General features: G+C 41.9%; 1 protein-coding gene across 1 annotated transcript in view; it reads right to left on the bottom strand.

The window, feature by feature from the left end:
- Nucleotides 1-2,390: 2,390 nt before the first annotated feature.
- LRP2 (LDL receptor related protein 2) overlaps nt 2,391-21,981 on the bottom strand; it is a 222,142-nt gene continuing 202,551 nt past the window's right edge. The window contains exons 69-79 of the mRNA XM_074399509.1: nt 19,561-19,781; nt 18,573-18,749; nt 16,143-16,262; nt 13,955-14,045; nt 13,047-13,114; nt 12,423-12,543; nt 11,749-11,878; nt 10,606-10,710; nt 8,198-8,305; nt 4,310-4,381; nt 2,391-4,125 (exon numbers count right to left, since the gene is read on the bottom strand). Coding sequence (XP_074255610.1) covers nt 3,958-4,125; nt 4,310-4,381; nt 8,198-8,305; nt 10,606-10,710; nt 11,749-11,878; nt 12,423-12,543; nt 13,047-13,114; nt 13,955-14,045; nt 16,143-16,262; nt 18,573-18,749; nt 19,561-19,781 — 1,381 coding nt within the window. The 3' untranslated portion in view covers nt 2,391-3,957. The remainder of the gene's footprint in view (nt 4,126-4,309; nt 4,382-8,197; nt 8,306-10,605; nt 10,711-11,748; nt 11,879-12,422; nt 12,544-13,046; nt 13,115-13,954; nt 14,046-16,142; nt 16,263-18,572; nt 18,750-19,560; nt 19,782-21,981) is intronic.

Raw genomic sequence — 21,981 nt, 5'->3', positions numbered from 1 at the left:
TCAATAGCACATTAAAAAGATAATACACCACGATCAGGTGGAATTTACACCAGGGATGCAAGGATGGTTCAGCAGATGCAAATCAATAAACATAATACATCACGTTAACAGAATGAAGAACAAAATCATATGATCATCTCAATAGATGCAGAAAAAGCATTTGATAAAATTAAACATCCTTTCAGAATGAAAACTCTCAACAAACTAGGAATACTTCAAAATAACAAAACAGATAACATTGTGCTGAATGGAGAAAAGTTGAAAGAATTTTCTTTAAGAACTGGAACAAAAGTATGTCCACTTTTAACCAATTCAGCATAGTACTGGAAGTCTTACCCAGAGCGATCAGGCAAGAGATAGAAATAAAAGGCATCCAAATCGTAAAAGAGGAAGTCAAATTGTCCCCCTTTGCTGATAATATGATCTTGTATCCTGAAGAGTCTAAAGACTCCACCAAAAAACTCTTAGGTTTGATAAATGAATTTAGTCAAGTAGCAGGATGCAAAATTAACATACAAAAATCAGTAGCATTTCTATATACCAGTAATGAGCTAGCTGAGGGAAAAAAATCAAGAAGGCAATATCTACAAAAAAAAATAATAAACAACATATCTAGGAATAAATTTAACCAAGGAGGTGAAAGATCTCTACAAGAAAAACTGCAAAACACCGATGAAATAAATTGAAGAGGACACAGACAAATGGAAAAATATTCCATGCTTATGGATCAGAATTAATATTGTTAAAATGATGATATTGTCCAAAGCAATCTATAGAATTAATGGAATCCCCATCAAAATACCAACACTATTCTTCACAGAATTAGAAACAATCCTGAGCAAAACAAAACAAAACAAAAAAAACCAACAAAGCTGGAGGCATTACACTACTTGACTACAATAGCTATAGTAACCAAAATGGCATGGTATTGGTATAAAAATAGACACAGAGACCAACAGAATAAAATAGAGAACCCAGAAATAAAGCCACATATTTAACAGCCAATTGATATTTGACAAAGCCAACAAGAATCTATACCGGGGAAAGGACATCCTCTTCAATAAACGGTGCTGGGAAAATTGGTAGCTGCAGGTAGAAGAAAAAAAAACTGAACTCTGTTCTTCACTGTATACAAAAATCAACTGAAAATGAATTAAACGCTTAAAAGTAAGACCCAAAATTGTTTTTAAAACTTAGAAAAAAACCTAGGGGAAACATTCTTGGACTTTCTTATAGGCAAAGAATTTGACTAAGACCTCGGAAGCACAGGCAACAAAACCAAAAATAGACAAATGGGACTATAATAACCGAAAAGCTTCTGCACAGCAAAGGAAACAATCAACAAAGTGAAGAGACCACATGTTAAATTGAAGAAAATTTTGCAAACTGTTCACATGACAGGGCACTCATATCCAGAACACACAAGAAACTCAAACAACTCCTCAGGATTCTTAAAAAGATCTGGGAGAAGTGTATTTATTTCAACAGTGGCTCTGTTCCCTGGGCTGTGATGTGAACATGGACTTTTCTCTTCTCAGCCTTGGTTTCCTATCTTCCATGTACAGGAGTGTTTACTGCTCTTCCTATCACCTTCAAATGACGGTAAAACAAGACCAAACTTTATCATCTGCTCTTCAGCCTCATTATAGATAAGATGGTGTGCATCATTTCAAAGGACCAGACAAAATCTCGTTCACCTGAGTAACCTCCTCCACTAAAAAATAAAGAGCACCAATTTCTGTTTATAATCATCATTCTCAACCAAGGCTCTGCATTAAATCACCCAAGGAACTTTTAAAAACACCTAAATGGCTGTTCTAGTTTCCGTTTGCTTCGTAAATGATAATAGTCATGGTTTCTATTGACTGAGGGTATACTTTATGCTGGGCATTGGGTTACACTCTTTTTATACACTTCCACATTGGACTCTCACAATCAAGCCCCCTATTTTATAGAGGCCACAGCTGAGGCTCAAAGAGCTTAACAGCAGGAAGATGGCCCACATCCTATGCGGAAAGGAGCTGGCTGGGAAATTGTCCTCTTGACAAATGACTGTTAGAGGAACACTAGTTATTAGAGAAACAGGAATATACACACTTTCTCCCTGGTCTGCCTTAGCCATGGACAGCATTCAAGGACTAACTATCCTGGTGGTCACTTCGGACTCTGATATCTACTTGTTTCTGGACAGTTGTTTTCTATAATTTATACCAGACTATCATGGACACATACAAAATGAACGCAGAGGCTTGATTTTTAGTCAAATTGCTCTGGATTCACTTCCAGGAAGGAGTGGTACAGAATTGGTGTGACTGAGAGCACTCAAAGTTTTTACACAGCAAAATACAACTGATTCATGACTGGGGCTCATGAAGCACACAGAAAACATCTGATAAAATACACATTTATTAGAAATTTTTCAGCAGCATAATTTCCCGTTGTTTATCTAATCAAAGTACCTTTCAAAGTAATTACAATCAGCACTCAAAATATGAACAACAAATATTTTGAGAAGGCTGGAATAAAATAATCAGTAGTATATGTTTCATTCATCCATCCATCCATCCATCCATCCATCCATTCATTCATTGTTTAACAAATGTGCAATATTAGCACAGAGAGCCAGGAATGCTGTTTGCTATGGGAAAGTGTGTATTCCTGCCATGGTTCCTGTTGTGGAGACTATACCTGCTCACTATTTAAGAGAAGAGCTGGAAGCCGGGCACAGTGGCTCATGCCTGTAATTCCAACTACTCAAGAGGCTGAGGTGGGAGGATCACTTGAGCCCAGGACTTCAAGATCATCCTGGGCAACATAGCAAGACCCCATCTCTTTAAAAAAGCAATAAAAATTAAAGAGCAGATCTGGACTGTACAGTACATTCTATTATAAATGGACACATTTAGCCAAAGGGCCTAGAAAAAGCTTAAGAATGGTTTCCCTTTCTATTCAGGTTCAACTTAGGAAATAAATAGTGATTATAATGATATTTTCATAGAAACAAAACCCCAGTTGAGGCTTTGCTTAACTGGTATTTTTATTTATTTATTTATTTATTTTGCACCTTATTTTATGAAGACACAGATTTGGTTTCAGAAATTTAGCTACTGAGCTCCAGCTACTAGGGTAGGTGACCACCTCGGATGTCAGGTGAGGGCAGAAATTGCTTCAGGGTCCATCAAGCAGAAGAGCTCATTTAAAACTACAAACTCAATGCAGGACAGTGGCACTTAATGATACAGGATTTCCTCATAGACATCACAAATAAAAATGTTGCCTTGGCAGCTAGTGAGAGAACATACATGAAACAGAGGGTTCTGGTTAGACAATGCCAACACACAGAAGGGGCAAACCGAATTGCTTTCTCTACCTTCTGTATTATCTGAGGAGTCTACAGTCAAGTTCAGATGTCTATGTTACACATAGTGGCCCTTATCTATATACCCATTAATCAAACTGACAGGTAATATTGAACATTAAGTGCTAATGTGTAAAAATGGACCCAAGAGCAGAGTCTGTATTCCTTTCCTAGATAATTTTATAGGAGATATGAGTGGTGCCTCTTCTTTAGACACGGCTAAAGGTCCCAAGTCAATTCCTTTTCCTGTTGGATCATTTACTATCATGATCACCACCCAAATCAGCAGACACTTTTATTAGCAAATTCAAATTCAGTAACAGGATAATCTTTCCAAAATTTACAAATATACAGTATATTTATAGTATTACCGTCAGACAACTTCAGTGCAAAGATATACATATAATACATGGTGATAATTATTTGTAAAAATATGAGACGGCATAAGTAAAAAAAGACACACAGGATACTCCCAACTATAGGCATACAGGAAAAAATATATTTTTCATAAAGTACTGAATGTTGACTTTTTTCATCTCTTTGTAAAAAATATATGTGCAAAAGTGTGTTTCTAATTATTCCTTAAATAGCTGGCATAGCTATACTTCAGAGTCTTCTTTAACAAGATTTGCGGTGTCTTTAAAAGTGTCTTCTGTTGCAGAATAGGTTGGCACTGGGTCTCTTTTTGAAGGAGGCTTAGGCTTAGCAGGGGGAGAAGGTGATGGAGGTGGGGTCGCAGCAACACTTTCCTTCTGTTCGTTCTCCATCTAAGAACACACCATAGCAGGAATCAGCCATATATTCCCCCAAGGAAACCATACATGATTTTTCATAAAGAAGACTATTTGTGGCCACTCTGCTCAGAATAATCTAAGTGTGTGTGTCCAATTTAACCAAGCAAATAATTTCTAAGAAAGAATGTCTGTGCTAAGAAAAATTGCTATAAATTACCTGGGCATAGATTGGATTTTCAAAGTTGGTAGTTTGTTTAGCTTTTCGTCTGAAGAGATTCCATTTTGTCACCTAAATGAAAAGGGGAAAACAAAACGCTCTCAGTATTGGAATTCTTTTGTGGGTTTCTTTTCCTCCTGTCTCAATTTTAAAATTTCTTCTTACTGAAGGATAAAGCAATTTGGGACGTAGGACCATGTGACTGAGCCCATGTAGTAAATTTTCAGTTTCTCCTATGGTCTCACTCTAGGCTCTTTTCATCGAATGGTTTTAGAAACTTCTTTAATTTCAAATTTAGAACTTACAGAATCTGTGCCATAGTGTCTACAAGCAGATCACCTGGCTACTTCAGTACAGAGAGAACACATAAAACAGACACATACAAGGTGCATCTGGAGAAAAAGAGATTTCTGGGGCTGCCTGAAAATTGGGCAGAGATAAACTATAACTCTTATTCTCTAAAATAACGGTCTTTTTATCCCTTCTCCCTTCATCATCCCCTCCTGTATCATAATAATACTAATAACAAAAACATCTAACATTTGTTGAGTTCTTACTGTGTGTCAGGAATTTTTTTTTTTTTTTTTTTTTTTTTTTTTTGAGACAGAGTTTCGCTCTCGTTACCCAGGCTGGAGTGCAATGGTGCGATCTCGGCTCACCGCAACCTCCGCCTCCTGGGTTCAGGCAATTCTCCTGCCTCAGCCTCCTGAGTAGCTGGGATTACAGGCACGTGCCACCATGCCCAGCTAATTTTTTGTATTTTTAGTAGAGACGGGGTTTCACCATGTTGACCAGGATGGTCTCGATCTCTTGACCTTGTGATCCACCCGCCTCGGCCTCCCAAAGTGCTGGGATTACAGGCTTGAGCCACCGCGCCCGGCCAGGAATTATTTTAAAAGGTTTACCAGTTTCTGATGTTTTCTTAACAACTCCTGGAGGTACGTACACTTACTGCCCTAAGTTGCTGAGCCACAGCAAGATTATACAACTAAATTGCAGGTAGAAGGGCAGGTAATGATTACTCAGGGGACCCAGAGGCCCACAAACTGGAGAGCCCAAGGAAAATCACCTTGGGCCATGGTGTGTGGCCCACGCTCTACTGAAAAGTTGCCTGTCCTGCCGACTGCCAGATAAAAACCTGGTGGGAGACAAGGGAACAGACAGCCTACTCCCAACAGAAGCTGAGGGAGCCCACGGGTTTTATGGGGTGTCTCTTACTCTGTGAAAGCAAGGCACCAGCCTGTGGAGGAATGGGGAGCACAGAGCTACAGGAGAAGTAGAAGAGGTCTTCACTTTAACCCATATTCAAGTGAGTCCCTGCATTGTACATAGTGCCCCCAAAGGGGAACATGAAGACATTCAGGTCAAAGCCCTGCCTCTGGGTGCTTACAGTTAAGTGGGGCAGGCCAAAGTCTCTTAGATGTCATTGCTTCAAAATGGAATGGCTAGCTTGGAGTTAAGCAATTACTAACAAGAGAAAAGTGATGGTGACTTTCATTTTTGCCTCCTTGGGAGATCTCATGCATATCAATGGAAAATACACTTTTGAAAAATAATAGAACTGAATCCCAGTTCATGGTTTGTTTTTGTTTTTTGTTTGTTTGTTTGAGATGAAGTCTCGTTCTGTTGCCCAGGCTGGAGTGCAGTTGCGCAACCCTGACTCACTGCAACCTCTGCCTCCTGGGTTCAAGCGATTCCCCAGCCTCGGCCTCCTGAGTAGCTCAGGCATGCGCCACCACATCCAGCCAATTTTTGTATTTTTGGTAGAGATGGGGTTTCACTATGTTGTCCAGGCTGATCTCAAACTCCTGACCTTGTGATCTGCCTGCCTCAACCTCCCAAAGTGCTAGGATTACAGACATGAGACACCATGCCCGGCCCATGTTTTTAATTGTTAGTCTTTCAACATATTTATGGATGAAAGATACATCTGTGAGACTCTGGCATGTTCAAATCAACCTAGGTGATCTCACCCAAGCGCCTCTACTGCTTTTAAGCCATGCTGGCTGTTATCTCAGTGCCCAGGAGGCAAGAAATACAGTGAGATCCCTGGACAGGCCATGGCAGACAAATTTTAGAGGGTCTCAGCCTCACTAATGTAAAAAAGTAAGAAGAGGAACCAAGGGATGACAAAGGGGAAGAGAAAGAAAGGACTACAATTGGTGAAGATCTGCTCTCCTTTGAAAGAGGCTGTCAGTATACATTCTGTTTCTCATGAGAGACATGCAGGTCAGAGGTTATGGCCTCCCCACCACATTCCCCTTCCAGCTCCAGCAGAGGAAAATCTCTATGTAGTGAATAAGATCACTAGACTAGAGATGGACCAAGAAAAAAGGCTGAGAATATACATCTGGCACTAGCCTGGGGTTGACTCAAACTTGGAAGACCAAATATATGACATTCAAGCCTCCACGTGTCTGTGGAAAATTAATCTTAAAAATCTATTTTTAATACAGCTTCAAGAAAAAATGTTCAGTCCCTTGAAAAATCTGAAACTGAAAATTCCTTTCTAAACAGGATTTATGTATGTCTGTGTGTGAGAGAGAGAGACAGAGAGACACACACACACACACACAGAGAGAGAGAGAGAGAGAGAGAGAGAGAGAATATGTGTGATATAAGAAGGAATAAGGAAGGGAATTTGAGAAGGTATACAGAAACCTTGATACAGACTCTTCTCATTAGCATCAATTTCATTCAAATTTTATTTTTATTTAAATAAGCAGACCAAGAACCAATGTTTAAGGTGATAATGAGACTGCCAAGTTACCCAGATATCAATGTTTATAGATTATAAAATTTAATAAAATTGTATCAAATGATAAAATTTCTAACTACTCTTAGACTTTCATTTCTTTACATTACTTCACAAAATTGGTCATAGAATCTTAAAACAGAGACAGTCCAGTTCCTAGTGGTTCTCAACTCAGAGTGTGTGCACATGTGTTGGGAGAGGGGAGGTGATTTCTGGAGTCACATTGAATTAAGGGAGACACTACTGGAATTTAGTGGACAGGGACCAGAAATACTGAAATTCCCTGCAGTGCATAGGGCAGTTTTGAAGCACAAAGAACTGTCCCACTCAATATGCCAATAGTGCCCCAGTGAGAAATACTGTATTATTGAGGACTTTAGCCCCAGAGGTAAAACGGTTTGTCCAGATTCAAACAGCTATATCTGGGATAGCTTCATATGTGTTCATTAAAACTAATAATTCATTAATACAGAGTTTAATGTCAAATATATTTATTGAATTTTTCTGCAGACCAAATAGTGTACCAATTGTAAAGGACCTGCAGGCATGTTTAAGAAGTTCCATCTAACGGCATTTTTTTCTTTCAATCTCCAGTATTAAACACCATCGAGGGCAATAACATTAGTTAGATGATTGGTTGGACAATAATTAAAAGATGGATGATGAATGGACAAAGAGTATGTAAATTAGTGCCATCTAGCGGTAAAGACTGTAATAGCAGGAGGGCGAAGACCAGCTTAAAGGAATAAAGATACATGTAGAGAAATCATGGCAAACAGAGCAGAATCTTTCATCTGTATCTTTGACACAAGGAAATCTTTATTCATACTGAGTCAGTTTCTCAACTTAAATGTCCCTGGTCTGAAGATACTGGATCCAGAAGTCGATTTTTTCTTTTTTGTGATGTGTTCTCCCATGTTACAACAAACATTATTCCCAACTCAATGTTAGAATGTAGCTTTATTTGGTGGAAAGTTTTTCAATCTATTATTTTTAAAAAATTATATTTATTAACTATCAATGTATCTTTAAGCCTGTCAGAGTCTCCCTCGTTTGCTTAAGGTTAATAACAACCCGGCCATCCCAAAGTTCTTTCCAAATCCCACAGTATTTCAGGAGTCAGCAACTGTTACCTGAGTTCCATCAGCATCTGGGGAAGTTGGCTTTGTCTCTGGAACTACCTCAGAAGGGTTTATGGGACTTCCATAGTTCTTATTCTCCACATTTCCAGATACAGTCACCTGTGGACATATTAAAGGCCATTACCCAATTTGGAAAGAATTCAGTAGTAAACAAATTTGCTGTAAAGTTTGTGCCAACTCTGGCTCTTTTTGCCATCTCATTCTTCCACAGACATCGTCAGGCACCATTTTTATTGCATCACATAACCCAGTAAGTCAGGTCAAAACATTAACTCCCATCATCCCCAAATCAAGAGCAGCAACCACTAATCACCTCATACCATAATCCTGGGAGGCAAATACATTCCTCACCGGTCATGCTCTCACTTATTACTAGCAATTTCTACTATATTTTCTATACCTTCTTACTCCCACTGTTGACCAAATTTTTGGATAAAGAAACTCTGTTTATGGGCCGGGCGCGGTGGCTCAAGCCTGTAATCCCAGCACTTTGGGAGGCCGAGGCGGGTGGATCACAAGGTCGAGAGATCGAGACCATCCTGGTCAACATGGTGAAACCCCGTCTCTACTAAAAATAGAAAAAAAAAATTAGCTGGGCATGGTGGCACGTGCCTGTAATCCCAGCTACTCAGGAGGCTGAGGCAGGAGAATTGCCTGAACCCAGGAGGCGGAGGTTGCGGTGAGCCGAGATCGCGCCATTGCACTCCAGCCTGGGTAACAAGAGCAAAAACTCCGTCTCAAAAAAAAAAAAAAGAAACTCTGTTTATATACTGGAAGCCAAATCCTGGAAGAACAGCAAGAATAATTCCCCAACCCCACTGGTGAACTGAGAATTCTTTCTCTGGATCTTAATAATTTCTTTGAATATTAATAAATCCTATCTTTGGAAATTAAAATTTCATAGAACTACTAAAAAGAGGTTGAATTTTTGAAAAGATGAGAATAATAGAGTTAATACTCTTCTACACATTTTTCTATAATATTCATATAATTGCAAGTTTCCCTTTTCAGACCAAATGACCATGAATATATAACAAACTACAAGGTAGACAATTCACTTCTTTTCCTATATATTCACATTCATTACTTTGTTTATTCTCAAACTTGCATATGCATTTGTATACATGACCTCATTTTATTTTAAGTGAAGATGTCAAATAAAATATCATATCTGTTTTATCATGCAATTAAAGTTTTCATATCTGTTTATTAATCAGGCAAAATGCTTTCAAGATTTAAACATTTATGATCTTAAAATCACAAAATATTTGTAAAATAAACATTTCTAGCTTCCGTATTAAAACGTACCATATCTCAAGTTCAAAAGGAGTGGAGCATAGGTGTTAACAATGTCAGTTATTTATTGTCACTAAGGCCATAGTTGTTTTGACAAGAGACACACATTCACAGTTGACAAGTACTGGAAGCAGTACTAGGGTTATCAATGCAGACCTTATAATAAGTTATTCCCTTCACCTATATTCCTGTCTCATCTCCCAGCTCTTCTTCTTCCTCTTTTTTTTTGAGACGGAGTTTCGCTCTTGTTACCCAGGCTGGAGTGCAATGGCGCGATCTCGGCTCACCGCAACCTCCGCCTCCTGGGTTCAGGCAATTCTCCTGCCTCAGCCTCCTGAGTAGCTGGGATTACAGGCACGCGCCACCATGCCCAGCTAATTTTTTGTATGTTTAGTAGAGACGGGGTTTCACCATGTTGACCAGGATGGTCTCGATCTCTCGACCTCGTGATCCACCCGCCTCGGCCTCCCAAAGTGCTGGGATTACAGGCGTGAACCACCGCGCCCGGCCCCAGCTCTTCTTCTTAAAGATCACTGAGCGATAAGGCTGCAACAAGGAAATTTAGATATCTGTCCATCAAGTCTAGAGACCTTTGTACTTTTTGGAAAAAAATCACAACAGCAAGCATAAGAGGTCCCTCTCCCTTTAATCCACCTCAAACCACAATCTTGTGATAGCAGCAAGAACCAGAGACTGGGCCCAGTCCCCCATTCCTGTATAATGATCTGACAAGTCTCCACTCCTTCATTTCACAAGTATTTGTAGATAAGCTGAGGTGTTTCAGGCACTGTGTTTACCAGGCCCCCAAAGGGACTCAGACCTTTTGCTCTGACACCCCTCAGAATGAAAGGCTCTTGGTCAGCAGCCCCAGCACAGCTGCCAAACCTCCACCACTATGCAACGGAACAGGATTCTGATTGTTTTCAGGTCTTATGTCCTTGGGTTGGTCCTGTTCCTGCAGATAGGGCAGCTGTGGCATGGACCAGTCACTACGCTTCCATCCATTTGGAAGGAAGGTTAGGAGAATCCTAAGAAGACATGACTCAATAGATTAAGATCCAGCGACAGCAGTAACTGAAATAAAGGACTGCACGGTTTCTCACCTGGGTTGGCTGAACCACTTTGACAGCACTGTCTCTGGCTGCTGAGTACATTGGGTTTTCAAATATTATGGGCTGCTTCCCCATTTCCATGACAAAGTCTTCACTCTGACGGCAGAGGGAGAGATTTACACCATACTAATCTAGATCACACACAAAAAAGGTGCCTTCCTCATACCTGGAGGTATGCTAGGTGCTATGCCCAAGTTACCCACAGGAGAACTCGCAAAAAAAAAAAAAAAAAAAAAAAAAGCCAGCAAGATACAAGGCCTCCATATGGCAAATTTTTATGCAAAGTAACATAACAGGCAATAATTTACCAACTCAAGGAAACAGAAACACTCTTCTTATATCTAAATTCTCTTAAATAACTCACTTGGGGATTGGGTCTGTGCAAGACGAAAGGATAATGGTGGAAGGAGAAGAATGAGAAGAGAGGGAAAGGAAAAGAATGGATAATATTACATTTTCAGGGAAGGAAAAAAAATGAAAGATTTGAGGGAGAAACAAAATACTGAAAGTGGTTTCCCAATACTGATTACAGAGAGCCCCTGGGTGCCGGGACTGCGGCAGCCCCCTCATAAAGTGTTTATTTGGTCATCCCAGGAGGTATTATTGTGCCCATTTTACAAACAGGGACAACGAAGGTCAGAGATATCAGCTTCATGTCTATTGTCACATACTTAGTAGGTGGCAGAGCCATGGTCTGGACCAACGCCAACTCTAAAATCACTGTTAATTCCATCACTGTACGTTGGTGGAAAAATATATGACACTAGAAAAAATATAGTTCCCTACTCCTTTTATACATATGTCATCAAATTAAAACAAAATATGTCCTCCCCACCCATTGCCCCCCAAAAAAACAGGAAGCTCTTCAATATTCAAGTCAAACTTAAGACTGATCATGATTCCAATTCAACACTGTGGCTTAGAGCAGGGGTAAATTCCAATTTTATTACTAGTGTTTTTAGACACCTTTGCGCAACAAATCTAATGTTTCCTAACTTGGTTTGTGTAGTGCAGACTTTATTCTGAGAGGCCTACTACTGATTTCAGTCTTCTCTAGATGAATTTTGTTCTTTGTAAAAAGTGTTTATTCTATAAATGACAACCTTCGAGTAATCATTTTGAAACCATACTCACCATTGCCATTGATCTGTCAATAGCAGTCTCAGGTCCAAAATCAGATACTCCAATATCCATGTTAAGATCTGCCCCTGATCTGAAAGTCACCCCATTTCCATTTTCAGAGGGTTTGACAAGACTGCTTAAGCTGGAAGCAAGTATCCAGAAAGTGTCTTGTTATTTTAAACAACAATAAGAACAAAAAAAAACAACCAACCTTTCGCAATAGTACCCTTTCTTCCACACTGCTGAATCTTCCTTAAATGCAACACTCAATTCCCACTCTAAATTTCCACTGTCAAATGGTAGTAAGTTCCCTTAGCTACCTGGAAATGTTAAAGCACATTCCTGAACCCTGAGATCTAAAAGAAAAAGCGTTCAGCACATACCAGGATAAAGCCTGGGCATCACACAGCTGCCTTTTCACTCCCCTCTGACTTGCACCCCTACCAGTAGGCACAACCATTTGGACTACAAAACACAGCTTGTCACCACTCAGGCTTTAGAGAAGAGTTGGTTAAGAAGTTGTGATTTGAAGTGACTGCCTGACATCCTCACTGCTTTTCGTTTCTGCAGAATAGGTGAACTGCGTATTGTGCTTTTTAAACTTAAAACGAAAACTAAGTCCTTCACATGGCTTCCTGTGAATTACTTAGGCTTCAAACATTAGTGTTCCCCATAATGAAACTGACCTTGGCAGCTTGGGCAGAGCAGGCAAAAGGGAGCCAGTTCGCCTATAGTGGAAGAATCCTGCAATTGCCAGAGCTCCAATTACGATGATCAAGAGGACTGTCAACAGCACAGCTACTGCAGCTATGGAAGAAGAGAGCAGAGAGCACATCAACACACGGAAGCCCTCAATCCTGGCAGAACCGGGGGGCTAGAACCACTCTTTTAAAGACTGTGTTAAGTAGAAAAGCTGTGACAGCATTCAATTTAGGGGCCATGAGTATTTCCAGGTTGCTCACATTGTCTTTTGTTTTTTTGGTTTTTTTTTTTCGAGACCGAGTCTCGCTCTGTCGCCCAGGCTGGAGGGCAGTGGCATGATCTTGGCTCACTGCAACCTCCACCTCCTGGGTTCAAGCGATTCTCCTGCCTCAGCCTCCCGAGCAACTGGGACTACAGGCGCTCACTACAGGCGCTCACTGCCACACCCAGCTAATTTTTTGTATTTTAGTAGAGACAGGGTTTCACCATGTTGCCCAGGCTGGTCTCAAACTCCCGAGCTCAGGCAATCCGCCTGGCTTAGCCTCCCAAAGTGCTGAGATTACAGGCGTGTGCCACCGCGCCCAGCTGCTCACATTATTAAAACTTACTTGTTCCTGGAGAGATGCCTTTTGAAAACGCCATTTCACAATATTTTCCGGTGTAGCCGTTAGGACACCTGAAAGGAAATAGAAAATCATTCACTAGCTGTTAGTTCTTGGACTTCTTTTCTGAGCACCTCCTGAGGTAGAGAGAGCTTTGACTGCATAAATTACATGTTGAACAGACAGGCATCCTGCATGACTTTTGTTTATTCTGCCAAGAGAAGATAAGCAGACAGAACGGGGCTCTGATCTTAGAAATTCACTTCTAATGGAGTAGCTGAGGCACCTACGGGGTCAGTCATATCACCGAAACCCATTGGTGTCTTCTCTAAGCTATGCGATGCTTCCTTGGGGAGTAAAAATGGAAACCATGGTTACGTTTTTTCTTTTATGTGCTTTCATTAAATGCTTTTAAAGACATCTATTTATCTTGCCCCAGGTGAGAGCTTTCGCAACACAGTCATCGTCTTTCCGAATCTTTCTCCCGGTCTTTCTGCTCATCATGAGACCTTGTACCAAAGCAGCACTCCAAACAGCTCTTCTCCCACGGTCCTCTTGTAATTAACAATGTCAGGTGAGTAGGAAAATGCTGTTGCCAATTCTCTTAACTCCTTGCTCCCCGAAGTGTGGTCCAAGACCCCGTAGCCTCACCCAGAGCTTGTCAGAAATGCAGAATCTCTGTGCATGAGAATGGGCCCTTGAACCAGATCACCACGGGATTCTCATGCACATTCTAGTTACAGAAGCGCTGCCTCAGTTCTCTGTGGACTCCCTCCAGGGAAGGTGAGCTGGTTAAAATGTAAGAATTAGTAAACCGGTGAGGTTCCTGTATTTGTTTTCCTGGCTACTTTAAGGTCTCAAATTTCCCTGGAAGAGGTGAGGCCTATAGCTGGGACCTCTCCATTCAGACTTACTTGCATTTGGGGAGGTCAGTCTCATCAAAATAGCAATTTCCTCCGTGCATGCACCTGCACGGTGGGGGCAGGTTGATAGGCAGTTCGATAGCTGCAGGAAGGGAAAGCCATGCGTGTGTTAGTCGGCTGTACTCAGCAGAACGCCCGCACCATGCAAACTTGCCCGGGTTAGGGGTAGGAGGAGGGGCGGGCCAGCCAGTTAGTCTCCCTGTCAAAGCTTACCTTCCCCCTAAGTCCAGTGAATTTCCCTAAAATCTTGGAGAGTAACATACATTTAGTGGAAAGAGAGGGGGCAGTGTGTAGAATTTTTCCCAAAGACTCTGGAGCATATATTAATAGTTACAAGAGCATAGTGGTAAAATAATCTCTTAAGATGTTCACATTATCATTTGAAGTTTTCAGAATTCTCCTCCATGAACCCAGTTAAAATCAAGAGTTTAATGGAGGCCCACCTTGAAACTTCCACTAAAGGCCCCAAAACATCAGTAATTGATCAGTCAACAGGCAGTTACATAGTACAGATATACAGATACTTGATAGGCAGCTAGCTAGAGAGCTCCTGAATTTTCAAGTCCTCCCAAACTGCCCTGACTCCAGGTCCCTGCTCCCAGCTCGGCCAATACATACTCCTAGGATGTACCTGATGGGTGATTAGTGCTTCAGTGTCTTGTATGTTGAAGATGCTTAATAAGCATAGATCACATGTGTATATTATTTAAAGTCTGGATACCTTCCTGGCTCAGACCTTCAATACGAGTCTCCACTCAGTGTTTACTGTATCAGACAGGCCTTCCCTGAACACTATCTAAAGGAGAATTCCCACCCACCCCATCCTCATTCCCTCTTCCCCTGCCTTCATTTTCTCCATAGTGCCACCTGACCTACTGTATATTTAGTGACTTCTCTATTTATTGTCCTATTAGAATGTAAACTCAATGAACACAGGGGTTTGTCTGTTTTGTTCACTTCTGTTACATCCAGCACTTAGAACAGTGCCTGGCACACAGCTGGCACTCAAGAACTCTTACTGAACTAATTGCTTCATTAATTATTATACCAAACTGAAGCCCTATATGGAATGACTACCATCACTCATGTTCTTACTTGGGTTAATGTTCTTTAAAACAAGAATCTTAATATCATTCACTTGGCAAAAAGTTTAAATGAGAAAAGTAGTAGATGAGGTGACAACCTGGACCACACTGCTCCTACGATGTGAAGTTGCAATGAGTGGCAAAATGATCTATCCGCAGCATGGAACACATCTCAAAGCTTGAAATTGTCCGAACATTGCTCGAAATATTGGAGTCCTACCAATATTTCCCCAGTAACGTTGGGATGAGTGCAAGAGTAGGGGAAGAGGGGAGACGAGAAGCAGTTTTTTCTCCCTGGATTCATTCCCTAAACCTGCCAACTTTTCAGCCTGCTTAGGATGAGTCAAAGCGTGGTTCCTGGTCCAACTGCCTGCTCCCCCTGGTGGTAGAAGGTGGTTAAGCGTTTTTATTTCCCCATCAGCTAAAACTGGGGAAGGCCCCAAGGATGTCAGCCATAAAATGGGTCACTAGTGAATTTCAGGATGACTTTTTCACAGGCTTTTCCCAGCACAGGATGCTAGTTAGGGACACTAGTTATTCCTCCCGGATTATTAACTCCTCAACTTAAAAGAGTCATTGAAAAAAGGTCTTGCCAAGAATAGATCATCCACAGCATTTGGAACGAAAATTAAACCACAGTTTCCTCATGCTGGTCTTCATCTCCTGATAATATAAAGCACTTTTCAAAAGGTGGCCCTTTCTTCAGATGTCAAAACTGAACATGGTTCTCTACCCTGAGGAACTCCAATTAAGGTTGAACGGATTCTGGGGCAATGGGAATCCAGCCTGAGGTGAAGGTCCTATCAAAACTCACTCTTCAAAATGTCTTTACAAAACAACACAGCAATAGATTTAGGGACACTGGATCTATATTTCTGCAGATCTTAGCAAATAATTCTCAGAAGTCCCTGGAACACGGTTCTGCTTGCCCCCTAAGTCCCTCTCAGCCTGTTCATGCCTCCCACATCCCTCATCCCTCCTTCCTGCCATCCCCATCTGCTGCAAGGGACCCAGTACACAGGGATTCTTCAGGCTCCTGAAGACAGCAGAGGAGTGCTCCCAGGCCCCCGTGGCTGCTCAGGCAGTACCCCTACCTGCATCACACTCAGTGTTGCTCCCTTCTATAAAACTGGAACCCTGGGGACAGGCACAGCTGTATCCTCCAGGTCTCAGAAGGCAGAGGTGGCTGCAGATCTGTTTGCAAGGGTTGGGCACTGGAAAACAGGTAAGACAGCAGTTAGGTCCTGATAGAATGAATAACCTGACTGTGGACGCACCCAGCAACTGAATGTTGCTCTGCCAGGTGACAGCAGAGTCTAGGCAGCATCCCAATACCTCTAGTCCAGTGCCACCTAGCTACTCACCCTCATTTCACTATGCTCTCTGCCACCCCACTGCATAGTCCCTCCACGGGCCCTCCTGCCAATTTCTGTACAACTCACATTTCCTGTTGTCATCACTTATCTTCTCTGCTGGCCTGGGAGGTTTGGAAGGTGGGTATCTGGTTCACTGCCTAACCTCAAAACCTACTCAGTGCTAAACAACTTGAGACGGTTCAAAAGACCAGTGAGATCCACATATTATACCAAGATTTGTCACTACCCAAATCTGGATAGATCATAACGCATGGTCTACCCAAAGCATACTGGATGTGATTTCCACCCCAACCTTCCAAGGAGAACTTTCTCTGGGCTTTAGTTACCTTAATTGCAAGAAAAGGGAATTTAGAGCAATGATTCCTCAGAATTGCCTGGGAGCTATTCGAAACTATTGATGTCCATTCCGAGATTCAGATTTAAATTCATCTGGAATAGAGCTCAAGTATTAGCAGTAAAAGCTCCCCAGGTAAGTTTAGAATCTTCTGAATTCTACCTTAGCATATATTATGATTTATCCAGCAGTTGTACTAGAGTAGATAACCTTTACCTTCCTTCTCAGACTAACACTCTGTGATCCCAATTGATCGTCTTTCAAGATGTAACCATAGACAAAGCATGGCTACAAATTAATAAGACATCTTCCAAAACCTGTCAAAATCTGTCCCATTACCATGTCATCAGCCCTCCAGAGAGGAGCTTTTCAAACTTGAATTGTGATACCAGTCACCTGGGGAATCTTGCTAAAATGCAGATTCGGATTCAGAGGTCTGGGTGGGCCTGAGAGACTGCATTTCTAGCCAGCTCCCTTAGGATCCAAGGCTATTGGCCCATGGCCCACACTCTGACTAGCAAGGGACTGGAGCAGTGGTTCTCAAAATGTGGTCACTGAACCAGCAGCATCAGCGTCAGTGGAGAGCTTGTTAGGAATGCAAAGTCTTAGGCCACCTCAGGCATATTGCATCAGAAGTACAACAGGTGGGGACCAGCTGTGAGAGCTGCAAAGGTACTTAGGACACAAGAGCTATTATTTTGGTCAGGTCTAGAATGTTGCTGGACTGTTTTGGAGACAGGCGATACTACTTCCAAAACAAGGGAGCCATGCCCCAGAAAAGGCATTTGCCACCCCTGTCATCTCATGGGAGTCTCAGCTCTGAGTTGCAATTTTTCAAGGCTGATCAGGGTCTCAAAATATCAGCAGACTCAAGAGAACCCTGGACTCCACCCATGACTCACATATGGGAATAGGAAGGGAGCGGCTTGTCATAGGCCACATATCCATTCAACCTGGGACTTTGCCATACCGAACACGGGGAATTTAGAGCAATTCCAAACAGCTGGGCCAAAACAGCAAGATGCTGAGTTTTGGGCTGGCTAGAATTGAGCTTAAAAGTTCTTTCATTTCTGAGATGAAAACTTACCAATTTGACAGGAACACAAGTTACTAAATCTCTCTTGGCCTCAGTTTCTTTATTTGGTATAAGAACAAAATGTCTTTATAAGGTTTTAGAGTTCTTTATAAGGTAATTGAAGTAACAGATGTCTGAATTAACACTGAAGAGAGAATCTGACGTAAGGACTCAGTAAAAGACTATTTCCTTTCCTCACTTCCCCTTGCTCCAAACACTGCTTAAGGATGAATTAGAGCACAGGTAACCTGAGGAAGCAGGGCTCAGAACTAGGAAAGTGAGACAGAGGGAGCACGTAGGAATGCACATGACTAGCCATTTTAAACTAAGACCTACATAGCTCAGGTTGACCTGACTAGCCTCACCTAGCAATGGGAAGGATAAGATTTCTGATGGCCATTTTGTGACTTGTTAACCCAACCCACACTCAGCAAGGGATTGACTTCTGCTGAACTCTGTGGCCTAGAAGTACATATCCATAACTCCACACAACGAGGGCTATTTTTACTTATCTGCTGGCGGTTTGCATAATTTCATTTGACCTCCCATTTTATCCTTCTTTGGTTAAAATGGTTAAAACGTTCCTCTCCCCCAGCACCCGTACATACACACATACCCTTTTCAGGCACCAAGAGATTAGCCTGTTATTATCTACTGCCATCTTTCAGCAGTAGAGCCATTATTTTGAAATAAGGTTTCCAAGTAATGAGGAGCATCTTATACCAAAGTTGGTGATTACCTGACTTATTGTATCTGAGTTGATGGAAGATTCGGACTTGGGTGAGCCAAGGGTTCACTACTAGAGTTTTCTCTTTCTTTCCTTGTCCAAATTTATTTTGTTTCCATACTTCTCCCTTTTCCTTAGCTATCCAGTATAACTGGTCTTCAAAGATGTCCAGGCTGTAAGGGTGCATTGCTGCTCGCCCACAGGGGAGAAACCAAACAAAAGGTTATTGAAAAGAAAACATCCAGTATACCCTAGCACCACCTGCACATCTGATGGCATTCTGCTTGAATTCTTCCCTCAGGCAATGCCTTGAAGCTCTGGGAATATTCAGGCAGACTTTAGACACACGGGACGGGGAGAGTGTGCTGCACTAGGAGGTCAAGAAGACAGAAATTAAACCACATTCATGTATACAACACCAGTAACGGGGCCCTAGCTCGCTTTCCAAGTTACTGATTATATTACATTTTTGGAAAACAATTTATGTGGCGAGATTTTATATTTTCTTTTGAACATAAGATGTCTATCTGATCAAATAGGAAAAATGTACTATGTGCTGGGTCATTACAATTCTGCAGAGTCTGAACAACAACAAAAAATGTTTCTCTCCTAGATATGTACAGTTGTGCATACTGGGCAATCTAGTAAGGTGAAAAGTTATCGAACGTGTCCAGAAGCGGTTAGACATTGATTAACATTGGTACACATGCAGCTACCTCTGTGGAGGTAACCTAACAGGAAATGCAGTTATTTCAATATCTTCTGCTGAGCTGCACTTTCTTAAAAAGTTGTGTAAAAAGGACAAATAGGATTTAATTATTGCTAATGAAATCATCTGCATTTAATTCAGCAGGTGGGAGTTGCTGGGGTTAGAAGGTGGTCTCTGAAAAATTACACAAGCCATTTCCTAAGAGCAGGGCTCCTTCTTGAGAAAATAGGCAAAGACATTAGAATATATTAATTAGAAATTTAATATATTCCATTCGAACTCATTTCTAACCTTCCTTTGCTATGACTCTCCTATCAGTCCCATCAAATTTTACGGTTTCAATAACGTCCTCCTTGAAGTCGCTCCAGTAGATCCGGTCATTGTTCAAATAATCAATGGAAAGACCAGTTGGCCAACCAAGGTTCCCGAAAACCAGGACATTGCGGGACTCTCCATTCATCCAGGCAGACTCGATTTTAGGTTCTTTTCCCCAGTCAGTCCAGAACATAAGCCTGTAACAGAAAGTTTCTTCGTTGTAGCGTCTCACCTGGTGGGACTGCATTACAGTAGAGCACAGGGCATTACCTACAGGGAAACCAACTGTTTTGCTCGGGGACCTGGGTGCTCAGGGACACTGGTTTTATATTTTACAGAAGATGGGGAGCAAAAATAGGGGAGCGAGAGTGTGTGTGATCTGTCCTTCCTGAAAACTGCACCTCCTTAATAGAAATTGGCCAAAGGATGGACATTTTCGGAAAGCTCTGCACATTTGAAGAAATATTATTGAAGGCCTACTTTGTGAGAGGCACTGTTCTGTGTTTGGGATCTGTGGGTCAAGATGGCCAGGGGGAGACCTATGTTAATTCTAGCTAAATAATTATAAGCTTGATTGGCTCATAGTACACTGAAGTTTATACACCAAACTAAACTACATTATTGGTGTAGAAATTAGAAATCAAGTGGCAACAGGAGGTCTAAGGTAAAGACCATCCAAGAGCGCAGTGACACCAGAACACCTCGGGGTGGTTGCAGAGCAGGGAGGGCTGCTGTGGTCCCATGAATGCCTTCTCAACACTGAGACCGCATAAGGGCCTCATAAGGAGAGGTTATACAAAGATCTCTGCGAAGGGAGGCGACCTCTGCTCACAAGATCTGGGAGGGTCTTTGCAGATGGGAGCTGGCAAAGAGGAGAAAAGCCTTGCAGGGCGGAGATCACGGAACACCTCAGGCTCTGCCTGGGTTCTCGGAATATGGAGTGTTTTTCATCGTTCTATGTCCGCTATACTTCTAATGCAGCTGCACCCTGATAACAATCGGTGGTGAACTTGGAGTACTAGTTTAGCATGTCTTAGAAGGATCTCAGGTGCTCTCCACCTGGCTAGCTTACTCCTTTACCCTCCCTTTCCATACCCGTAAGATCAAGGAGACTGTGCACATAATAAAAGTGTTTGGAGCCCACAGCTCCAAACCAAGCCTGGTTGCCATGCTTGCATTGGTCCCCTAGACCCATGCTGTAAATTCTGTTTTTTTTTTTTTTTTTTTTTTGTATCTCTGTATTTCCTTTTCTCAATCCCTCTTCACCCCTGGGACTAAGGGCACCCATGTACGGGGCTGGGCTGGTTCCCAACAGCATCTATCGGAGAACAAAACATACAAAGATTTCTATCTTCATGGAGCTATTCTGTTGCCTGGGCTGGCATGCAGTGGCACAATCATGGCTCCCTGCAGTCTCACCCTCCTGGGCTCAAGCAATCCTCCCATCTCAGCCTCCTGAGTAGCTAGGACTGCAGGGGTGCGCCACCATGCCTGGTTAGTTTTTTGTAATTTTAGTAGAGATGACGTTTCACCAATGTTGCCCAGGCTGGTCTTGAACTCCTGGGCTCAAGCAATCCGCCTGCCTCACCCTCCCAAAGTGTTGGGATTACAGGAGTGAACCACCACACCTGGCAACTCTTTTTAAATGTATATTTTGCATCCAATGAATAATTAACTGTAGAGCAAGAGACTATGTAAGCAAAGGTGATCTGACATTGAAGAATTATCTAGACCAGGGCTTGCATGATTTCAAATGCCTGGAGAGGAACACATATGTAAGATGAATGAGGGAGATCCTGGTTGTGATATCAAGTGAGTGGGAGAGCAAGACCCTGTGTAAGAGCTCCTGTCAGCGCCCAGGAAGGCAGACCTACCCAGTGTTACCAGTTCCTCCGATTTCCAAAGTAAGAAATACAGATTTTCTTTCTTTTCTTAAGTTTTAAATGTCAACACTATGTTTAAAAAAAAAAAAAAAAAACCTTTAAAGCTCTGTGTTGTCCAAGCCAAAAGTGTCTACAGGCCAGCAACTGCAGCTTTGCCGCCTCTAGTCTAAACCAGGCATCAGCATAGACTAAGTCTTAAATTCTGCTGAGGAATGTGTGGATTTTAGACAAACTGGGCTCTGGAAAAAATGTAGCCAGGGGCCTTTAAAGTCTCAGCAACTGGTAAATACCGCCTAATTTGGTTTTCATTAAAAATGGCGCACATGTGAAAGAAGCCAGTCACAAAGAACCACATACTGTAGGATTCCACTTGTAGGAAATGTCCAGAATAGGCAAATCTATAGAGACAGAGAGCAGATTAGCTGTTACTGAGGGCTGGAGAATGGTGGCTCAGAGGAACAGGGTTTCCTTGTAGGGTGATGAAAATGCTTTAAAATTGACTGTGATGATGGAT

This window comes from Saimiri boliviensis, chromosome 5 (genome assembly GCF_048565385.1).
Source record: "Saimiri boliviensis isolate mSaiBol1 chromosome 5, mSaiBol1.pri, whole genome shotgun sequence".
NCBI lineage: Eukaryota > Metazoa > Chordata > Mammalia > Primates > Cebidae > Saimiri > Saimiri boliviensis.
This window is presented reverse-complemented; position numbering and strand designations above follow the sequence as displayed.